The sequence below is a fragment of the Psittacula echo genome (assembly GCF_963264785.1).
Source record: "Psittacula echo genome assembly, chromosome: Z".
Taxonomy (NCBI): Eukaryota; Metazoa; Chordata; class Aves; order Psittaciformes; family Psittacidae; genus Psittacula; species Psittacula echo.
The window spans coordinates 94654712-94675034 of record NC_137742.1 but is presented as its reverse complement, the minus strand read 5'-3'; the positions used below and the strand labels follow the sequence as shown (position 1 = coordinate 94675034).

The 20323-nt window shown below is 40.9% G+C and overlaps 1 protein-coding gene across 1 annotated transcript in view; it reads left to right on the top strand.

Annotated features, from left to right (window-relative positions):
• Positions 1-16379, top strand: part of LOC308231476 (transcription initiation factor TFIID subunit 4-like) — a 146575-nt gene extending 130196 nt beyond the window's left edge. The window contains exon 15 of the mRNA XM_080636953.1: positions 15633-16379. Coding sequence (XP_080493079.1) covers positions 15633-15800 — 168 coding nt within the window. The 3' untranslated portion in view covers positions 15801-16379. The remainder of the gene's footprint in view (positions 1-15632) is intronic.
• The last annotated feature ends 3944 nt before the right edge of the window (positions 16380-20323 follow it).

Sequence of the window (20323 nt, the reverse complement as noted above, 5' to 3'; positions counted from 1 at the left end):
CAAATGTAGCTTTTGTTGTGTAGGCATTACAGTCTGGTTCATTTGATAATGAGTCAGAGAAGTTTACTGGGCTGTTATGATTTAATATTTGGAGTTGAATCTAGATATTGTAAAACAGTAATTGGTGATAGCCATATATGATTCTTTCTTCGATTTCGTCATCCATACGAACTAGTACTGTCAAGTGCTAATCCTTTATTTACATAAAACAAAAACTAGAGGTGCATATGTTCTTGTGGCTATCATTAGTATTTATTAAATATATATTTGTTTTCCATATGTCTGTGTGTACATAGTAGTTTTGTATGGGTATGTATGTATTACGCCAAAGCCATGGCCTTTCATGGATTTTAATTACTGTGTAGCTATTCTGTGAGTTTTTGTAAACAAGACAGACATTATATTTGAAAGCAGTATGCCAGATGAGCTGTTCTGGCAATCCATAGAGTTTAAAGCTTAGACTTTCGAACTCCAACATCTATATGAAATAGAAGTTGATGACATGGCACACAAGTCTTAAAAAAACAAAACACAAAACCAACCCCACCACCGGTAATTACAGAATTGCTAAAGGTCGTCTCTCAATTTGCATAATCTGTCTGGGTTTCTGAACTTTAGAGAGAATTTAATGTATATTGCCATAAAATTGGGATTTTATTTTTCAGTATGATGCTACTGTTTATGAGTATGCCGAGTAGCAAGATGGTAAGGTGTTATGGTAATGCTGCTTCATAGTGTGAGTTGGTTAGAGACTGAGTCAAGCACTGTGGGGAGCATGGCTAAAAACTTGGAGGTTTGCTCTTTGAAAGGAGAGTCTGCTGTATCAGAATCAGAATTACCAGGTTGGAAGGGACCTTCAAGATCATCGAGTCCAACCCATGCCCTACACCTCGACTAAACCATGTCACCAAGTGCCACATCCAATCTCTTTTTAAACACATCCAGGGATGGTGACTCCACCACCACCCTGGGCAGACTGTTCCAGTATTTTATTATTCTTTCTGTGAAAAATTTCTTCCTAACATCCAACCTGTACCTTCCTTGGCGCAGTTTGAGACTGTGTCCTCTCGTTCTATCAGTTGCTGCCTGGTGAAAGAGACCAACCCCCACCTGTCTACAACCTCCTTTCAGGAGGTTGTGGAGAGTGATAAGGTCACCTCTGAGTCTCCACTCTGAGTTCCACTGAAGGTGATGTGCTGCATAATGAAAACCAAGTGCTTTATAAATGAATATGTAAAGAATATAGCAGGTTCTTGAGCAGTGTTTTTCAGAATAAGGAATGTTCTGGTTATTGATTTGTCTTATTAACTGGAAAAAACAAACAAACAAAAACTACTGTGGTTTTGTAGGGATTCTGTGTTTAAGACCCTGACCAAATTAAGTCACCTGCGGAGCAGCATATAATCCAGCTGTGCATTTTGCTGCAATTGAATTTTAGAAGCTTAAGTAGAAGCAAAAATCTTAAGAACTGTGGCAGTTAGCAGGAAAAGCTGAACAGGATTATCAAGGTTAGAGTTCAGATAGAACAGATGGTAAAATAGTTGTAACCAACTGTACCATATGTTACTGCTGCACACATTCAGGTAGCACATTATATGTACTGTGTGGAAAGTTCAGTGATCCTAATGCAGGTTTGTAGAAAGACCAAAAAAGCTCTTGAAAATTGATTTCATAACTTCAGACCAGGTTAATGAGAAAGCCATAAGTGGTTAAACTGCACAACAGAACTCCCTATTCCAGAAAGGGATGCAAAAAATTAGGCATGGTGTACAACTGTTACCTTTTCTAATTTCCAAAAAGCTAAAATGAAGCTTGCATTTCAGGAAGTGTGTTTCAGGCTCCTTTTACTTGAATTTCCGGGGAAAGTTATTTAAAGGAAAAACAAATTCACAGCACTTGAATTCAGACCATTCAAAAGCAGGTTCGGATTTACGATTTTTGTAACTTTTAATCGGGGCCAGATTTTAAAGGTGCCAATGAAATGATAACATTTCTTATCACAAACAACTGGAGCTTCACAGCATCAGAGTGCTTCAGAAAATGTGACCCCTGAATCTATAATCTCTGCTGTTTTTACTCCCATGCTTTTTAAGCAATATGATACGATGCCATAGGAAAGTAAAAGACAAGAAAGAGAAAAAAGGGTTAATCAAGTCAGAAGTACTGGGAGAAGAAGTGGAATGGTAACAAAGAAGAAAAATGAAGGCAGAGAGTTGTGATTTGGAGTGGTGCTAAAGAGCCTCTGGGCTTGAGATTCATCTCGCATTTTATAATGCTCATGTTGTGTTGTATCATAATGCACTTGCTCCTACTAGAGCTAGCTGTTCCTCCTCTCTTATTGCCAATGGTAAAAATAGGCCAGTAGCACCATTCCACATTATTGAGCGAATTCTGAATTTCACGTTATTTTTTTACTTGTCTCTCTATTTAATTTAGTAATCCTCTGCAGTGTGTGCGCATGTGTACATTGGCGTGTGTTTGCTCAGTTGCCCTCTTCCATCATCTGTTAGAGTTCTCACGTTGCTGATGATTGGTCGTGCCAGCTCCCTTCCAGAGATGGTGAATATATTACTCTCCACTGCCTTTTGTTTAACTTTGCCACAAAAAAATCCCATCACGAGCCTTGGGTTTTGGGTAGTACTTTGGGAAAGATTTTCCTCCTGTAGTTGCAACCCTCTTTTTTAATATAACTTTTATTTTATTTTGGAAGTAATAAGATACGAGAGACTTGTCAGTTTATACTTTGATAATTGTCAACTGTCAGGATCTGTTAGTAATAGCTATTCAGTATGTATCAGATGATTTATGGTATTAGGTGGTTTTGTGTCTGTCTTAGACTTATTTCCTATTATTTATTATCGTATCTGTTTCACTTACAATTGGTCATATGGAGCCTTTGATTTTGCCTATCAAGGTTTTAATTTATTTTAAAAAATTAATAACTATGTATATTGGTGGTGTTTCTAATACAGGAAAGATAGAGATAGTTGAGATATTTATTTGTTGATTCTTCTTTTCTTGGGGTAGTCTGAGTGGTATCCAGATTTATGAGGATAGCAAAGATTACAAGTTAGAGATAACTAACAGGAGAGCTTTAACATCTGAAAGAAGCATTTTGTCTATCACCATGTCTTCTCTATGTATCTCTATCTGTAGACTGAAGAGATATTTTTTTATATTGATACGGATTGCACAATCATTTTCTCACAGCAAAACACGGTTAAAGGATGTTCTTTGAAAGCTTTTGTGATGTATTTAATCCCACTTCATAAAAAGAGGTGGATCTATGGTAATTGTGAGAGCATGAAAGGGTTAACTTTACAAAAAACCAAGTGAGTTTCGTTTTTTCACATGGCTTAGTTTGAAATTTGAGATTTATTCTCTGTTGGCTGTGTCTTTAAAAGGTTGGTTGTTTGCTTTGTTGGTGAAATGGGTTGGAGGAAGATAGGAATTTGAGAATTCATGGAGAGGGGATTACAGGTTTTCTAAAATGTTAGAGCAAAGTTTAAATTGTCAGTATAGTGTCTAGAAGTTAAACTGATCTGCTTTTTATTCAAGGCTTGACTGTCTTATTTTGTCTGATAATGGAGACAAAAAAACCTGAATAGACATTAAGAGGTTAGAGTTCAGTATGAAGCAGAGGTTCTTGTTTTGTTTGGTTGTGGAGTTTGGGAAATATTTTGTGTGTTTGGGGTTTTTTTGTGTTGTTTTTTGTTTGTTCATTTTGTTTTTTAAAGATGTTTTAAACATGTATGCTGAAGCAGTTTGAAGTTTGATGGCAGATTAGATTGCAATCTGGAGGACAGAGAACAATGAAAACGGTGGAGATGTGGAGGTCACTGAAGCATATGTGCTTTGAGTCCTGGATAAGTGATCATGGTGTGGAAGAGAGAGAGGGGAAGGGGTCATAGAAAAGGACTTAAGAAAGAGTACAGTATGATAAGCAGCATGGGGTGACCATGACATACACGGGACTGTCTGCGTAATGTAGAAGGGAAAACAAAAGAACCAATTGAACAGGGGCTCCTGTAAGCTTACTCATGTCTGCAGGAAAGAAAACCCACCTTGTTTCTTTTTTGGAGCCATTCGTTCAAACAAACAAAACCACTAACTTAAAAAGAGTCAAGAAGAGTGAGACTTAACTGGGAAACAGAAATGTTAAGGAATCACAAAATGAGTGGCTAAATGATTCAGCGTCTTCTCCCTGCTGAACTCTGGATCATCTCTCCCTAATGCCTGAAATGCACCATGCCTTAATTATATTCTATGATATTTGCAGTAATAGAAAGTGTCAGCCTCTTTCACATTATATTTACAACTGTTAACATCTTATTTCCTGTACACTGGACTGTGTTCTGACAATGTGCTCATCCTGCAAGCTGTGAAGGTATTAGCATTTAGGGCTTAATTTTATTGCCACTCAATCCAGAGATATCAGCACTGTCTGCTTTGTTTTGCTTCATTTAATGGGCTGGGCATAAGAGTTAGGGCCATATACTACCCTCAATCCACAGAGGAGCCTCTGGTAATTATAGAGAAAGGCTTCTACTGCTGTTCATAGATGGTAACTAATCTACAAGCAGATTTTACACAGGAATAACACATGCCAAGAGCTGGTAGATCTGTGGCTATTTTTGCCTGTTGTTTGGCAAGTGGTGCATAAAGTCACTTGATTGGCACTTGCACAATTGCTGGGAGTGCGCAAGATGGCCAACAGTTGCAAACACAATAAGTCTGGGTGTTATACATCATAATTAAGCTTAAGAACTGAAAGTCAGTTGAGATGAATGAGGGCAATTCATGCTCTAAAGAGCTGAGAAAGTGATTTTGTGGTTACATTAAGATTTAGATACTTTTCTCTTTGTCTCCTGCTCTTCCCCCCTCCCATGGGAAGACTGGCAATATATGAAACAGCTGTATGGTATCTGTGTCTCACCTTAAAAAGGTGAGATATAGCTAGCACGTGAAATGTCATGATGTACTTACTGTGCTGATTTCTTCTTCATCAAAACTAGCTATGAATGAATCTAGTCCCCCACAGCTGTTCTGCTCAGCATGTCTTCAGTAAGAAGTAGACCAAGAAACAACCTTTACTGGACAGCAGTTGTATATATTTTAACTAGATATTTAAACAATTAAATTTTACAGTTATATGTGTCTAGAGATTGATGGATGTCAAGAATATTTTAATTATTTTAAGTTTCTGATTAAATTAAAGTCACCAACCAAAAAAGGAGGAAGAGGACAATTAAAAGCAAGGGGCTTCCTCCTAAATCTGTTCACCCCACCCAGAACCGCTTTGCTGTCCTGCAAGGGACTAATGAGGAAGCACACTCGCACCGTGAACAACTGGCTGATGCACTGCTAAAGAAGATCTCTACTGGTGCTGCCAGGAAAAAGCAGCGGGTTGTAGTAGTAGGAGACTCTACTTTGAAAGGAACAGAGGCACCCATCTGTTGCCCTGATCCAGTCTCAAGGGAGGTGTGTTGCCTACCAGGGGCACGGATCAGGGATGTTACAGAGAGGCTGCCTGCTCTAGTAAGTCCCACTGGCTATTACCCACTTCTAGTGATCCATGTGGGTGCTAGTGATATAGATAGGAGTAGCATGGAGAACATAAAGAAGGACTACAGAGCCCTGGGAGAGGTGGTTAGGGACTCTGGAGCTCAGATTGTCTTTTCATTGATTCTCCAGGATAAAGGGAAGGACCTTAAAAAAGCTAGGAGGATTGGCCAGGTTAATAAATGGTTAGAACAGTGGTGCCATAGTCAGGGGTTTGGGTGTCTAGAACATGAGACTCATTTAGTAGGCCAGGTCTACTGGGGGCTGGTGGAGCTGGTCTGACAACAAAGGGGAAGAGCAGTTTTGGTAGGAGGCTTGCCAGGCTGGTCAAGGATGCTTTAAACTAGATGTGTTGGGGGAGGGGACCATCGTTCCATCCCAACACAGCCAGTCAGTTGCCAGCACCCATAATAAATGCTTGGAGCGATGCAGAGATATTCCAGCCGCTCCAGCCAATGAGCCGGCTTCATTTGGAGCTCGGCTCAGATGCCTCTATACAAGTGGCCATAGAATGGGGAACAAACAAGAGGAATTAGAGATGCGTGCATGTCTACGGGGGTATGATATAGTAGGCATCATAGAAACATGGTGGGATGGCTCCTATGACTGGAGTGTTGTAATGGAAGGTTACAGGCTCTTTAGAAAAGACAGGCCTGGCAGGTGGGGAGGGGGAGTTACTATTTATGTTAGGGACAGGCTGGAGAGTATGGAACTCTGTCTGGGGACGGGTGAGCAGTCGACAGAGAGTTTGTGGGTCAGGGTTAAGGGCAGAACAGGGATGGGGGACATTACTGTGGGGATCTCTTACAGATGGCCTGATCAAGAGGATTCTGTGGATGAAGCACTCTACAGACAGATAGGAACAGCCTCATGCTCGCAGGCCCTTGTTCTCATGGAGGACTTCAACCACCCTGACATCTGTTGAAGCAACAGTACGGCCCGGCACAAGCAATCCAGGAGGTTCCTCGATTGTGTGGAAGACAACTCCCTTCTGCAAGTCATAGAGGAGCTGACAAGGAGAGGTGCCATGCTTGACCTTGTGCTCACCAACAGGAAAGGGCTGGTTGGAAACATGACGCTCCAGGGCAGCCTTGGATGCAGCTATCATGAGATGGTAGAATTCAAGATCCTCAGGACAATGAGAAGAGCGTGAAGCAAGCTGACTGCCCTGGACTTCAAGAGAGCAGACTTTGGCCTCTTCAGGAACCTGCTTAGTAAGGTTCCATGGGATACAGCCCTAGAGGGCAGGAGGGCCCAAGACTGTTGGTTGATATTCAAGGAGCACCTGCTCCAAGCTCAGGAGTGTTGCATCCCAACTAGAAGGAAGTGCAGCAGGGGAGCCAGGAGACCTCCTTGGATGGATAAGGAGCTGCTGAGGAAACTTTGAAGGAAAACAGAGGCTCATAAAAGGTGGAAGCAGGGACAGACAGCCTGGGAAGAATACAGGGATGTTGTCTGGGAAGCTAGGGACCAGGTGAGGAAAGCTAAGGCCCAGTTAGAATTAAACTTGGCTAGGAATGTGAAAGGTAACAGGAAGAGTATTCTATAGGTACATTGTGAATAACAGACAGACTAGGGACAACGTAGGCCCCCTCTGGAAGATGTCGGGAGAACTGGCTACCCTGGATTTGGAGAAGGCTGAGGTTCTCAATGACTTCTTTGCCTCAGTCTTCACTGGCAAATGCTCTGACCACACTGCCCAAGTCTTGGAAGGCAGACGCAGGGACTGTGAGAATGAAGACCCTGGGCCCACTGTAGGAGAGGATCTGGTTTGAGACCATCTTAAGAACCTGAATGTGCACAAGTCCATGGAACCTGATGAAATCCATCTGTGGGTCCTGAAGGAGCTGCAAATGAAGTTGCTGAGACACTGGCCATCATATTTGAAAAATCATGGCAGTCAGGTGAAGTTCCTGACGACTGGAAAAAGGGAAATATAACCCCCATTTTCAAGAAGGGAAAATGGATGACCCGGGGAATTACAGACCAGTCAGTGTCACCTCTGTGCCTGGCAAACTCTTGGAGCAGATTCTCCTGGAAGGCATGCTAAGGCACATGAAAAACAAGGAGGTGCTTGGTGACAGCCAGCATGGCTTCACTATGGGCAAATCCTGCCTGACCAATTTGGTGGCCTTCTATGATGGGGCTACAGAACTGATGGACAGGGGTAGAGCAGTTGATGTCATCTACCTGGACTCCTGCAAAGCGTTCGACACTGTCTCACATGACATCCTTGTCTCTAAATTGGAGAGACATCAATTTGATGGGTGGACCACTCGGTGGATAAAGAACTGGCTGGATGGCCGCACGCAAAGAGTTGTGGTCAATGGCTCGATGTCCAGCTGGAGACCAGTAACAAGTGGTGTCCCTCAGGGATCGGTGTTGGGACCGGTCTTGTTCAACATCTCTGTCGGTGACATGGACAGTGGGATTGAGTGCGCCCTCAGCAAGTTTGCCAATGACACCAAGCTGTGTGGTTCGGTTGATACGCCGGAGGGAAGGGATGCCATCCAGAGGGACCTTGACACGCTTGTGAGGTGGGCTGATGCCAACCTTATGAAGTTTAACCATGCCAAGTACAAGATCCTACACCTGGGTTGGAGCAATCCCAGGCACAGCTACAGGTTGGGCAGAGAAGAGATTCAGAGCAGCCCTGCAGAGAAGGACTTGGGGGTCTTGGTTGATGACAAAATGAACATGAGCCGGCTTCAGTGTGCACTCGCAGCACAGAAACCAACTGTATCCTGGGCTGCATCAAGAGGAGCGTGACCAGCAGGTCGAAGGAGGTGATCCTGCCCCTCTACTCTGCTCTCGTGAGACCTCACTTGGAGTATTGTGTGCAGTTCTGGTGTCCTCAACATAAAAAGGACATGGAACTGTTGGAACAACTCCAGAGGAGGGCCATGAGGATGATCAAGGGACTGGAGCACCTCCTGTATGAAGGCAGGCTGAGAAAGTTGGGGCTGTTCAGCCTGGAGAAGAGAAGGCTGCGTGGAGACCTCAGAGCAGCCTTCCAGTATCTGAAGGGGGCCTACAAGGATGCTGGGGAGGGACTCTTCATTAGGGACTGTAGTGACAGGACAAGGGGTAACGGGTTCAAACTTAAACATGGGAAGTTTAGACTGGATATAAGGAAGAAAGTCTTTAATGTTAGGGTCGTGAGGCACTGGAATGGGTTGCCCAGGGAGGTTGTGAATGCTCCATCCTTGGCGGTGTTCAAGGCCAGGTTGGATGAGGCCTTGGGTGACATGGTTTAGTGTGGGGTGTCCCTGCCCCTGGCAGGGGGGTTGGAACTTGATGAGCTTAAGGTGCTTTCCAACCCTAACTATTCTATGATTCTCTGATTCTATGATCATACAGATTAGGAGATAAAGGGCCTCCCCCTATGTGAAACTGAGATAGCGTTGAACTAGTATCAAGGATTACCACATGCGAAAATTCAGATGGGAATCAAATGTGATAAGGGAAATGTGAATCCTGAAAGTTCAGCTTTAGGGCTTCTACCAAAGTTGGTTTGACATCTCTTGACTCCCGGTAAGAGAGAATGCAGAATATAGGGGTCTACAGCATATCTAGGCTGGAGTAAGATTGACAAGTACTTAAAAAAAAAAAGAGTCACCAAAAATCACCAACCCATCCAGAAAAACCCCCTATGCTAATACTGAAAAATGAGAAGGGAAAAGCACCACAATGGTTCGGAAAAAAAAGCATAAAAAATTTTGGCAGGATTAGTGTTTCAAAGGAGCAGCACTTGATTAAACATTTGGAAAGCATGGGAGGAGGAACATTCCGAGCAAAATGAAAATACATGTGTATGATGGAAACAGGATAAATAGAATATTCCACATATAATTACCACAGCAAGAATGCAGCCCAAACTTAGAGTTCTTAATCAGGTAAAATTGTAATTGCTTTTAATTCCAAGTAAGGCAGTGAATTGTGATAGTACGAGATGTTTGTGGATAAAGATGTTGGCAAGATCTTTAGCTGCAGTGAAGAGCACGTCCATGAGCAAAGTAAGTAAAAAGAGCCAGAGACTACCACAGAGCAAATCATGAGTGTGTTGCAGGAAGTCAGAGGATACAAGCCATCAGTTTTTATCCCATACCAAGTGAGGAGCAAGGGATACAGAAAAATCTTTGAGAGGTTAAAAGACCTCAGAGAGTGCAGAGCTATATCTCTGTGCAGGAAAAACTGGAGGCTTGCTTTCTCACGTTAGCACAGTGATTATTCAGAGATGTACATGGTTAAGAAGTTCAAATCAGTTGCAGTCTGGTTTCTTCCTGAGAATGACCTGTTGAGGACTGGGTAGTTGAACACCTATGTCCCTTGAGCAGGTAAATATCATAGCCCATAGCTGCCTTACAGCTCATCTGCATTATTTATTTCCATTGAGGCAGACTTCTTTTCAAATTGTTTCTTACAGCCTGCTTTTTGGCCTTGCTCTTGTGCAGTTTGTGGGGGGAACGCTCTCCCAGAAGGAATAGGTGGTCAGGTTGGGAAGAGATGCCCAGTTCTCTCAACTGGATGTTTTTGGTGTGATGCTTTTTTACAAAGCAGGTTTTCAATTGTAATAGTGCTTGCATATGTGACTTAGCTTAACATAATAAAGGCAAAGAGCAGGTTCATATAAAGCATTCTTCTTGTAATGGCCGCCATTTCTTCAGGTTGAAATAGCATCATGTAATTATAAACTAAGGAGATCACATCGAAAGAAAAAGGTTTCACTGTATCCATGTCTTAGTATGATTTACCTTCCTCTTATTATTTCTTAATATAAAAATTACTGCATGCTGTCTTTGAAATGTTACAATTGTGTTGGTATTTGAAGTACTTGTAAATACTTGTGCAAATCAGTTTTTCTAATGTTTGTCTGCAGGGCGAGGTGTGTGTTTATGTGCCCAGGGGAAATGAGATGCATTTGCATCCAAGAGGGTGTAGCAAGTGAACGCGTGCCAAGACAGAGTCTGTAGGAACAGTTGCACTAAAGTAGTACAGGATAAAAATGTTTGCAAATTAAAATAACTAGCTTCTGAAGAAATAATGGTAGCTAATCCTCCCTGTTAGTGTTGCTGATCTGAAAGCCTGAACACCAGCTTTTGGTAATGAATCCTTCTAAAGACACTTGTCACCCTACTGCATGTATGAAGATGCACCATCTTTTTGTAGATGTGATTTATGGTGCTGACAAATGGTTATTACTTACTTTTCTGTACTTCAAGGGAATACTAATTTAAGGATGTTTTGGCTCTCATTTGAATCACTGAAATCATTACTATTAGCCTCAATATGTGCTGAATTAAACCCTGAAATATGTGGGACAGCTAATCATACATAATATACTTGGTTTCCATGTACAAAGTGCCTCTCAGCCAATATCTAGTAAAACTTTATGCAAGTAAACATCATTGCTGCAGAGTATCTCCACAGTATTTCTTATGATCCAAGACCTCTTATTGGTAAGAGCAGACTAATATATACTTTATCTTTCCACTTCTCTTCAGTGCATGGAGGTTGGAGAGACAAAATTCCTGATGTTTTTTCGTTCCATAGATAGCTTGGCTTTGAATTGTTACTGTTCAATTCCCACTTTCAGACTTGGGCTTGAAATGCAAGGCTGCCACAAGGATGAGCCATGTAGCCTGGGAAGAAAACCAGCAGATCTTTTATCATTATTGCCTTGTCTCTCTGGGTCACAGAGAAGCAATAGCCGCAGATCAAGACTATGTTCAAAGGAGAGTTGTCAGGACTGAATTGTTTTCTGGTAAAGGAAGGATGGATAAAATATTAAATGCAATCTTCTATTTGCCCTTATCTTTGTGTTTCCTGACAAGAATATCATGCTGTATTTCCATGGTTCTATAATTCAAAGCTGAAGGTGTACAGATTTGTGAAGAAACTGATCTAATTGTTCAAATTATCATTATTCTAAAAATAAGTGCAGATTTTGTATTACATGTGCTTTCTTATGTGAAAGCATTTCTATCTCAAGAAAGGAATGGCACACTTTGGGGAGTTACTTGGTTTAATTTTCGTACACCTGGTGCTGTAATTACTATAATTTAATGCATAAGGACATTTTTACTTTCTGAGCAGTTTGTCCATGAAGATTTAGAAGAGGTGTGCCTGTCTCAGTCCTCTTTCCCAGTTAAACCTTTTGGGAAATGCTGATCAAATCCGGTGGTGGGGATCAGGAGAAGGGAGAGAGAGGTAGAAAGGATTTTGGGATTTTAAGTGCCTTGAACTTAAGCGTGATGAACGCTCTGTAGAGGAGATGGTTTATTGTGGTAAGTAGTATCAGAGCAATATGACACATGTCAAAAATGAGGCTTCATTAGCTTTTCTGCACAGGACTGTTTGTTTTAATTCCTACCCTATTGCTGTGAGAGTGTGTTTCTTCGGCAGACTGTTGGTCAGTATTTTATTTTTAACCGGTTTTATTCTGCTTCTCCAACAGCATGAGTTTTCCCATAGAGAACAATCACAAAAATATCAAACAAGCTGAGATAGGTGACCCAAGCCTTATGTCACATCTCACATCAATTCAGAATCACTTCAAAATGTGCATGCTGAACCAGTAATTACTTTAATTCTTCTTCTTAAGCCATAATTTCAAGCTAGGTAGCTTCCAACAGTTGAATTGAGCTTGACAGTCCAGCAGTGTTATTTAAAATACTCTGAGCTCTGTGTATCTGAAGTGCATTAAAACCCATTAAAGTAAATGGACTCCAACTGTTTCAGTGTGTCGTGGATTACAGGTTAACAGAGAGCATGGCACCATGGCGGTCTGTGGAATTCTTGCACTTGAATTTCCTTGAACTTATATTGTCTTCAGTCCCGGCTGGGAGCTGTGTGTGGGGTTCTCGGGAAAGCCCCGTTGTAGCCCTGCGAGGAACACGTGGAGCACAAAATAATTTGTTTGCTCTCTGTGTCTTCCTTGCTGTCCTGCGGGATTTGCAGCTGCCAAGTTCAAGGCTGTCACCAGTCGCTTTGGTGTGTTACAAGAGAGTAGGATTGAAGCAGCAAGAGAGAAGAGGCAGTGGGGAAAAGGGAAGGATGAGGTGGAAGGGAATGAGAAGTCACTGTACCTCGTTTATGTAAGCAATCTCAAAATGAAGAGGAGAAGGAGTTTACATATAAATTAAATGATTTTTTTCTGGTCTGGAACATCTTAAATTTCCCGTAATTTTTAATGGATACCAAAGCTGGTACGGATGTATATTTGAGTGGATGTGATTTGGGAATAGCTTGGGTGTGGCAGGCCAGGAAATAAAGGATGTAAACATTTTCTTATTCAAGCTTTTGTCTTTGTAACATATATTAGTTGCCATAGATACAGACAACAAAGGGCTTGTTGGGGTTAATGAAAAGTCTGTCATGCTGACAAAAGATGTCATTTTTCTGGAGAAAAATCTGCATTTTACTTCAGTTCCCCTATTCTTGGCAATTAATTTTAACTCTGCTAGCATTCATGTATATAATTAAAAACTCATGGCATTTAGTAGTCTGCGTTTCTTGTATAGCATCTGCAGAATAATTCTGAGTACCAGACTAATTAGTCTTTAAGTTAGAAATCCTATTGACAGATCTAAATCCCTGTTCTGCCAGCTCAGAGGTGCTTCTGTACTTCCTAAAATCTTACAATTTTTAATCCACCTTGCAGAACAATTACAGAACATTGTCAGGTAACTGACTGGCTCACCAGTGTGGTTATGAAAGTGCACATCTCCATGCCATGCCGTTGCATGAAGTATATGCTCTTCCTATGTGAAAGTTCAGTATCTTGAGTGATAAATGCAATGAATATAGAATCCCTGACTGGTGTGGGTTGGAAGGGACCTTAAAGCTCATCCAGTTCCAACCCCCTGCCACGGTCAGGGACACTTTCCACTAGACCAGCTTGCTCCAAGCCCCGTCCAACCTGGCCTTGAACACTGCCAGGGGTGGGGCAGCCACAGCTTCTCTGGGCAACCTGTGCCAGCGCCTCAGCACCCTCATGTCTTAATTCCAGCTATTTTGTCCAAATAGGAAATGGGTTTATGTGAAGAAAAAAATAAAAAAATTGAGCAGCTTTTCTATGACTGTTCGGTAGCGTGTGCAGGGTGGTTCCAGTCCAGTATGCTATGGACAGTGCTTTTTAGTAAGTTCAGGGTGGCCACATTTCTTAGTGGTGTGTTTGTCACTGTTTGGGAACTGTAGTGAGGGTGAATTTGAAGTACTGCTGGAGGCAGGGGGAAAGATGCACCATGTGGGGAGCAGAGAAGAAAGAAAATTATTTTTGCAGCAGCTTGACTTAAAGATTCGGTGGTTACTTAGAGAATTGGAAACAGTGGCAACAGCCCTGGCAAAATGGATGCATGATCAGAGCCCCAGTGAGAGACAGCTTAAGGTAGTGGATCATTCCAGACACATGGAAGATGAAGAGCAGGAGTTTAAATGATGCTGTTTCTTTTACAAATGCAGACTGTTTTGCCATAGAATTCACAGCACCACGAAATAAATGGATTGTGTGCTGGGGACATGTTTCGAGTCAGCATGGATGAGCAACCCTTGCAGCTGCAGCACATGCTTTTCCTATGAGCAGTGAGGTTTAGGTAATAATCTGTTAACGAAAGCTATTCCACACAGGAGAACAGAATCCTTCAGATAAAATGCTTATGGTGCTCAAAGGTTGTGGACTTCTCCCTCTCCTGCTTGCAAGCTTAGCCACATTCATTTAACTTTTGTGGTTTTGGTTACAAGAGAATAGATTTGCTCCACTACCGTGGTTTAATAATCATGTACAGGAGAAATTATCTTGAGTGGCACAGCTCTGCAAGGAGTCTGACTGCTGATATGCTGGGAGAAAAGCAACAGAGAAAAAACAGTGCCATGTCTTACTTGCAATGTACCATATATGTTTCCCCTACAATCTTTCAGTAGTAGAATTACAATTAACTGTATTTTTAATGGCTAGAATCAAGATCCTAGAATAAGTATTCCCTGAGGAAAGAAAGGTAGGTTATTAAGAGCAGCAGTATGTAAATTTGGGATTTCAAAACTATTGAAAACTTCTCCAGGTATCTTAAAGGTTTGAAAAATAATTTAAATAATTTTAGAGTTAAAAACCTATTTTTCTAAGTTGTTTTGCCAGAAATCAATTGGAATTAATAAAAACAATGGTCTCCTAAGGATGAAAAAAGGGTTGCGTGTGTGTGTGTGTTGCATTTCAGTTTTAAACTCAACAGCACTGCAGAGTCTCTGCAATTTCGTCCTTTCAGTTTCTAAATAGAGCACAGTGGTCTCATGCCCAGTTTGTGTGTTTTCTCTCTATATATGGAAAACCAGGATAAGGTATGCAGTAATTCAGTACCCTTGAACCAATTTAAACAACAGAAATAAAAATTATTTAACATAGCCTTAGTGCTGATATTTGCCTTTATCATCAATGTCCTTGTGATTTTTCTGTTTGATTTTCCATCTCTCAGCACTGGTTGTGTACTGGAGCAAGGTTGCTCACCATCTCCCCACACTGAGCCTTTCTCTTTGGTAGATTTAGAGAAGAGAATCAGGGTCCCCGTGGGACTCACAGCTGCAGAGGTTATTGCAGTAGCAGCATCCTGATACACCACTCACCTTTTTCTAGTCCTAGAGCCAGGATGTGGAGTAGAATGGTGCACACATTCGCTGTACTGAAGATGGCTTTATCTGCTGCGAATAGTTTTGTCCTAAATAGGTTCCTGAAATTAAACTGGTCAAATAAGTCTATGGTTAACATGAGTGTAGCAGGAGAATTAGTCAGACATACTTATCCCAAGTTGTAAATGAACCAAGGTCTAGCCTCATGTTGTTTTCAATGGAGTTTCTTTACTCAGGATAACTTGGTGAGACTCAGAAGAATAGAAAAAGAAGAAAATAAAATCTTGTGTAATACTTTCAGAATTAAACTCATGATAATCAATTTAGGATGTTTCAAATGATCCAGCAGTCAGTTGTAAACTGACTGCTGTAAAAAGTAGTTGTAAACCTGAAAGTATGAGGAAATTCTTTGCTGTTGCAGGACTTTTGACTTTGCTATGTTCTGTTTGCAGGGTCTTGGTATGTCTAGCGGAGGTCAGGCTGGTTTGGGCACTCCTTCATCCCGGCAGTATGCACGACAGAAAATAACTCGCATAAACCTCAGGGACTTCATCTTCTACATGGAACAGGAAAGAGAAATGAGCCATTCTCTCCTGCTCTATCGAGCTCTGCTTAAATAAGGCCAAGAATCGTACTGAATTCTCCATACAGAAGCTCAACTTGCATTAAAAAAGCTGTCATTTTAATGTGCCTTCTATTTTTTTCAGAAGTCAATGTTCCAGTAATTTTATTTTGTAAAATTGTCAGACACATGCAATAAATTCTCTTTATGTAAAAAAAAAAAAAAAACCAACAACACAAAAAACCAAAACAACAAAACACCAAAAAAAAAAACAAAACAAAACAAAACAAAACAAAAAAACCACCCAGAAAAAACCACACACAAAAGAAAATGTGCAAAAGGTTTTAAAATGTTAAATCCAGAGATCCAACTACCATCAAAGTCTTGCTCTGTTTGGCCACTTTAGGTACAGCTGCAGTGGATGGTGTTGACTGATAAGGCTGTTGTGATGGCTCACCACAACCATCTGCATAAGGAGGACTGGGACAGGTTTACAGGACTAGAACCTGTGATGTTAACCTGTATGTTCATGGAAGGCACTGGGTTTGTTTCCTCTTTAGTTTCGCTAGCAGTTTCCACTAACCATGGTTACAACATATCTGTTGTTATTTTAGATTAGTTATAATTGCAGTCTTTTGCACAGCTAAGAGAATAGCCACTGCACACTCTCATACATTTTATATAGTTAGGATTTCTGCTTTTACTGCACAGCTCATTTCCTCTGAGCCATTTGCTGAACCGAATCCTAAGCGTATGAAATCTGTGTGCTTGGGTCTCAGCTGAGTTACCTGGACTAGTGTCCAGTTGTTTTCTTAAATCTTCTCAACCTTTTGCACATTTGTAGCAACTGGTTAGTAACATGAATCAAAGTTGGGTTTTATGTTCTAAAAAAAGTAAAAAAAAAAAATTATTTATTGCAAAGAGTATGGTTTAATGGCGGTTTTAAAAGAGAGTATGATCAGTGAAGATTTCAGAGTATTGTACACGTGGATTTTAAAGTCGCTGTCAGGGAAGTTTTGGGGGCTGGTTCCGCTTGTGGAAGATCAGGTGAGCCCTGGTGCCACAGTGCCTGGGGCCTGGCCATGTCTTGGCCTTGGACGACTAGACTCCAGTCCAGAGAGGCACATGAACAAGCACATGACTGAAGCATAATGAGTAGTGTTAAGTACTTAAAGGTGGGATGAATGCTTTTTAAATGGTTTGCTGAAGTGGGATTTAAGAGGCCTACACCAAAGCCAAGTGACATTAGTGTGAGTCTTTTAAAAGGGTAGTAGCTAGGAGTACTGAGCAGGCAGGTGGGCACAAGTTCTACTTCAAACATAACAGTATTAGGAGTAACCATTGAAGGGGAGACATTTGCTTATTTATCTTGTCAATTTTTACCATGTTATGCTTGCCACTTTTTTGAGGCAATTTTTTTTTTTTTTTTGGATGGGGAAAACACAGCGAAAGCACAAATAGAACTATTTGTCCGATAGTTTTAAAAACAAAAGTTTTAATTATTTTTTAAGGTTTATGAAAAGCAGAAGAAAATTTATACTGCTGCTATTTAGCCAAAAGATTATTCATAACATATTTAAGGCCAGAAAGTGTAAAATTATGTTTTAAATTTATTGATAATTTGTACATGTTGTTTATAAAGGCCTTGTGTTTATTAGAATTACGTTATTTTGATGATTTCTGTACATATTCGTAAATATCCCCAACTTGTGTGAAAACATACTCCCTTATTTGTACTTATTTTATAAAGAAATAAAACAATTTACTAAAGTAACACATCGAGTAACATACAGTATTAATTTATCAAACAAGAATTTCACATTGTCTTGTCGTTCTTGAGCACTGTTCAGGAACATTTTGCATTAAAATATTAACAGAATACCCTCAAAGAAATATTAAACCCAAATACTTCAGTATTTTGTTGTGCTGATCCTTATCCTTTGTCAAACATCTAATAAAATTGTCATCAAACCTTGATGCTGTTAATAGAGTGAATGTATGCACTCAGCAGTTGTCAGTTCGAGAAGCACAACAGAACATTTCCTCTCTCGCTTTCCTTCCGAGGCTTGGGAGCACAGCGGTGGGAAGTGTATGGGAAGTGCTAGTGAAGACCCAAGTTCTTCCAGCCACAAGTTCAGTTCTCAGCAACGGAGAATTGGGACTGTTTTGTGCAGCTGAGTTGGGCGAGAAGCCTGGCTACGTTTGCTTCTTGGGCCCCGTGGTTTTTTAGCCTTCGCTGGGCTTGCTGGGGTGTTCTAAAACCCGTCTTAGCACTGTTGAGCAATGTTCTTAAGTTACGTTGCTCTGGTCTAAGGCCAGAAGTAAGAATTCATATCAGTTTTTGCTGCTATTGCTGCCTAAAAATATAGGGAAATAAAAAAAAAGATACAAAAGAAATGGCAATAAACTTTAAATAAGTGACCTGAAGTTACTAACTAAAAGAACGTGTCCTAGCTTAACTTTTTTTTAAAGGCATATTTCTTCTATCCAAGTGATTGTTTCCACATGTCTTCTTTGCCTTAGTGCTATTTTGCAGTCAATGCTGTGATGTCATGGCTCAAACTTTCCATCTCAAGTTCACATTTAACTTGGCTGGCGCAGCCTGCAACCCTTTCCAATGCCACCTTAGCAAGCTGCCCAAATCACTAGAGCTGCTTTATTGAGCTCCAAAGAAACACAGAGTAAAAAACACCAATCTGAAGAAAAAACAACCAACCACAAACCTCCCTGTCCAGGAGGGCAAGACATTAAGTGTATGTAGGATTAAAACAAGAAGCTAAACAGCTTATTTAAGGATACTCTGAACTCAAAGTGAATTCAATGTATGAAAGTAATAAATAAAACACTTTTTTTTCCTCTTTATAAGACCTGGCTACATTGAGCTGAATGGAGCAAAGGCCAGAGGTGATGCAATCGAAAACTCTCACGTCTTTCAAACAACATGGGAGATACAGTGAGTGTTCCATTCCACCCTACTTGCTTATTTTTGATCACTTACGTTACAGAAATGTTTATGGCATGAACTACTATATGAGAAATGTGCATACACAAATACATGACAATTATACGTTAAGTTCTTTACAATATTAAATGTATAATACACAATTCTACAGATATCTTACATACAAAGATGAATGTTGTGCCATATATTCAGATATGGCAATGCCTAGCAACTTTAGAATGTCATACAAGTATAAAACCACAAAATAAAATAATTTTACAACTCTTTTGAAGTAGACAGATGTGCTCAAACTGTTCGGCTGTAAGTTAGCAGGCTAACACAGACTGGCTGCGAGCTTGCTGAGTTGGGCAACCAAGGTGAGGAAACCTGCAGAGGTCTGATTTTTCCATGGACAGGTATCCAGCCCTCTTCCAAAAATTAGACCCCTGCCTAGATTGTCCCTTGGGCAGTCAGTACAGCTCATTGCTATTGAAAGTATTAGTCTTAAAAAATGATTTTTCAGTTTTGCCTGATCGTGATCAATTGGCATTAAGGAATTCTTGACCACTTCATACTCTGTCCCTTGTTCTATCTGGCCGTATTTACGCATCTAAGAAGAGTTTCATTAAAATTCAGCATCTACAACAGTATTCTATAAATTAACGTGGGAGAAACTAAACTGTGATTAACACATGAATTAGTTACTGAGGACTCAATCATGCCAAACACCAATCAACAGGATTTAGCAGAATGCTATTTATAACCTTGCACCTGCAAATCCAGTGCCGTCTCCTGAGTTAGGAAGCCCTGTGAGTCAGAGTTGATACCAATTTATGGAAGGAACAGTCTCATCCTGCAGACAGCCTGCTTTGATGGACAAAATTACAGGTAGGGGGTAGCTCCCAAACTGTGTTTTAATAATAGTTTAGTAATAGAGGGAAACGAATCTAAACAAGCATGTCTGGCTTTCATCGGACAGTAGAGAGGGGTTTAACATAGTTTTGCAAAATTACAAATAATCGTAATTCTGCAGAAAAAGTAGGCTTGTCCGAAATTCTTAACGCCTCCTCCTAAATGTGGGCTTACAACATGGTCAGTGAATGATTAACAAGGGATGGCAGAGCTTGCTTGGCAGAACCACGCTGCTTTGATGATGCCAAACTTAACGGTTTCTGAGTCAAAACAAGACTGGCTTTAAGAGAACTACAGCTCCATGCTGGGTATGCAATCCTCGTGGGATGGCAGCTGGCATTTTGTTTTGTGCTTCCAGATCCCTACTTTTGCAAACATTGCCAAAATCGGCCTTGTCAAATTTTTTGTCACTTTTTTTTCGTTTTGTGTGGGGTTTTTTAGTACGGAGCACCAGTTGACTATAAATCGGTCTTTTTCAGATTCTGGAGTCTGTCCACAGGGAGATGTTTCTATTGAAAATGTAGTATAAAAATAAGCCATTTGCTAGTACAAGCGAGTACAATCACAGAAGTGTCACGTCATGTATGGAGGTGTAAACCACGTCTGATATGAAGGAGGTGGGGCAGTCAGGGAAGATACTCAGTGCAGTTTTTAGGGAACCATCTTCCTCTCGGAGGCTCCCGCTTCCATGTGTCACAGCGTCGGGGTACAGCTGGAAAGGCTGTTGG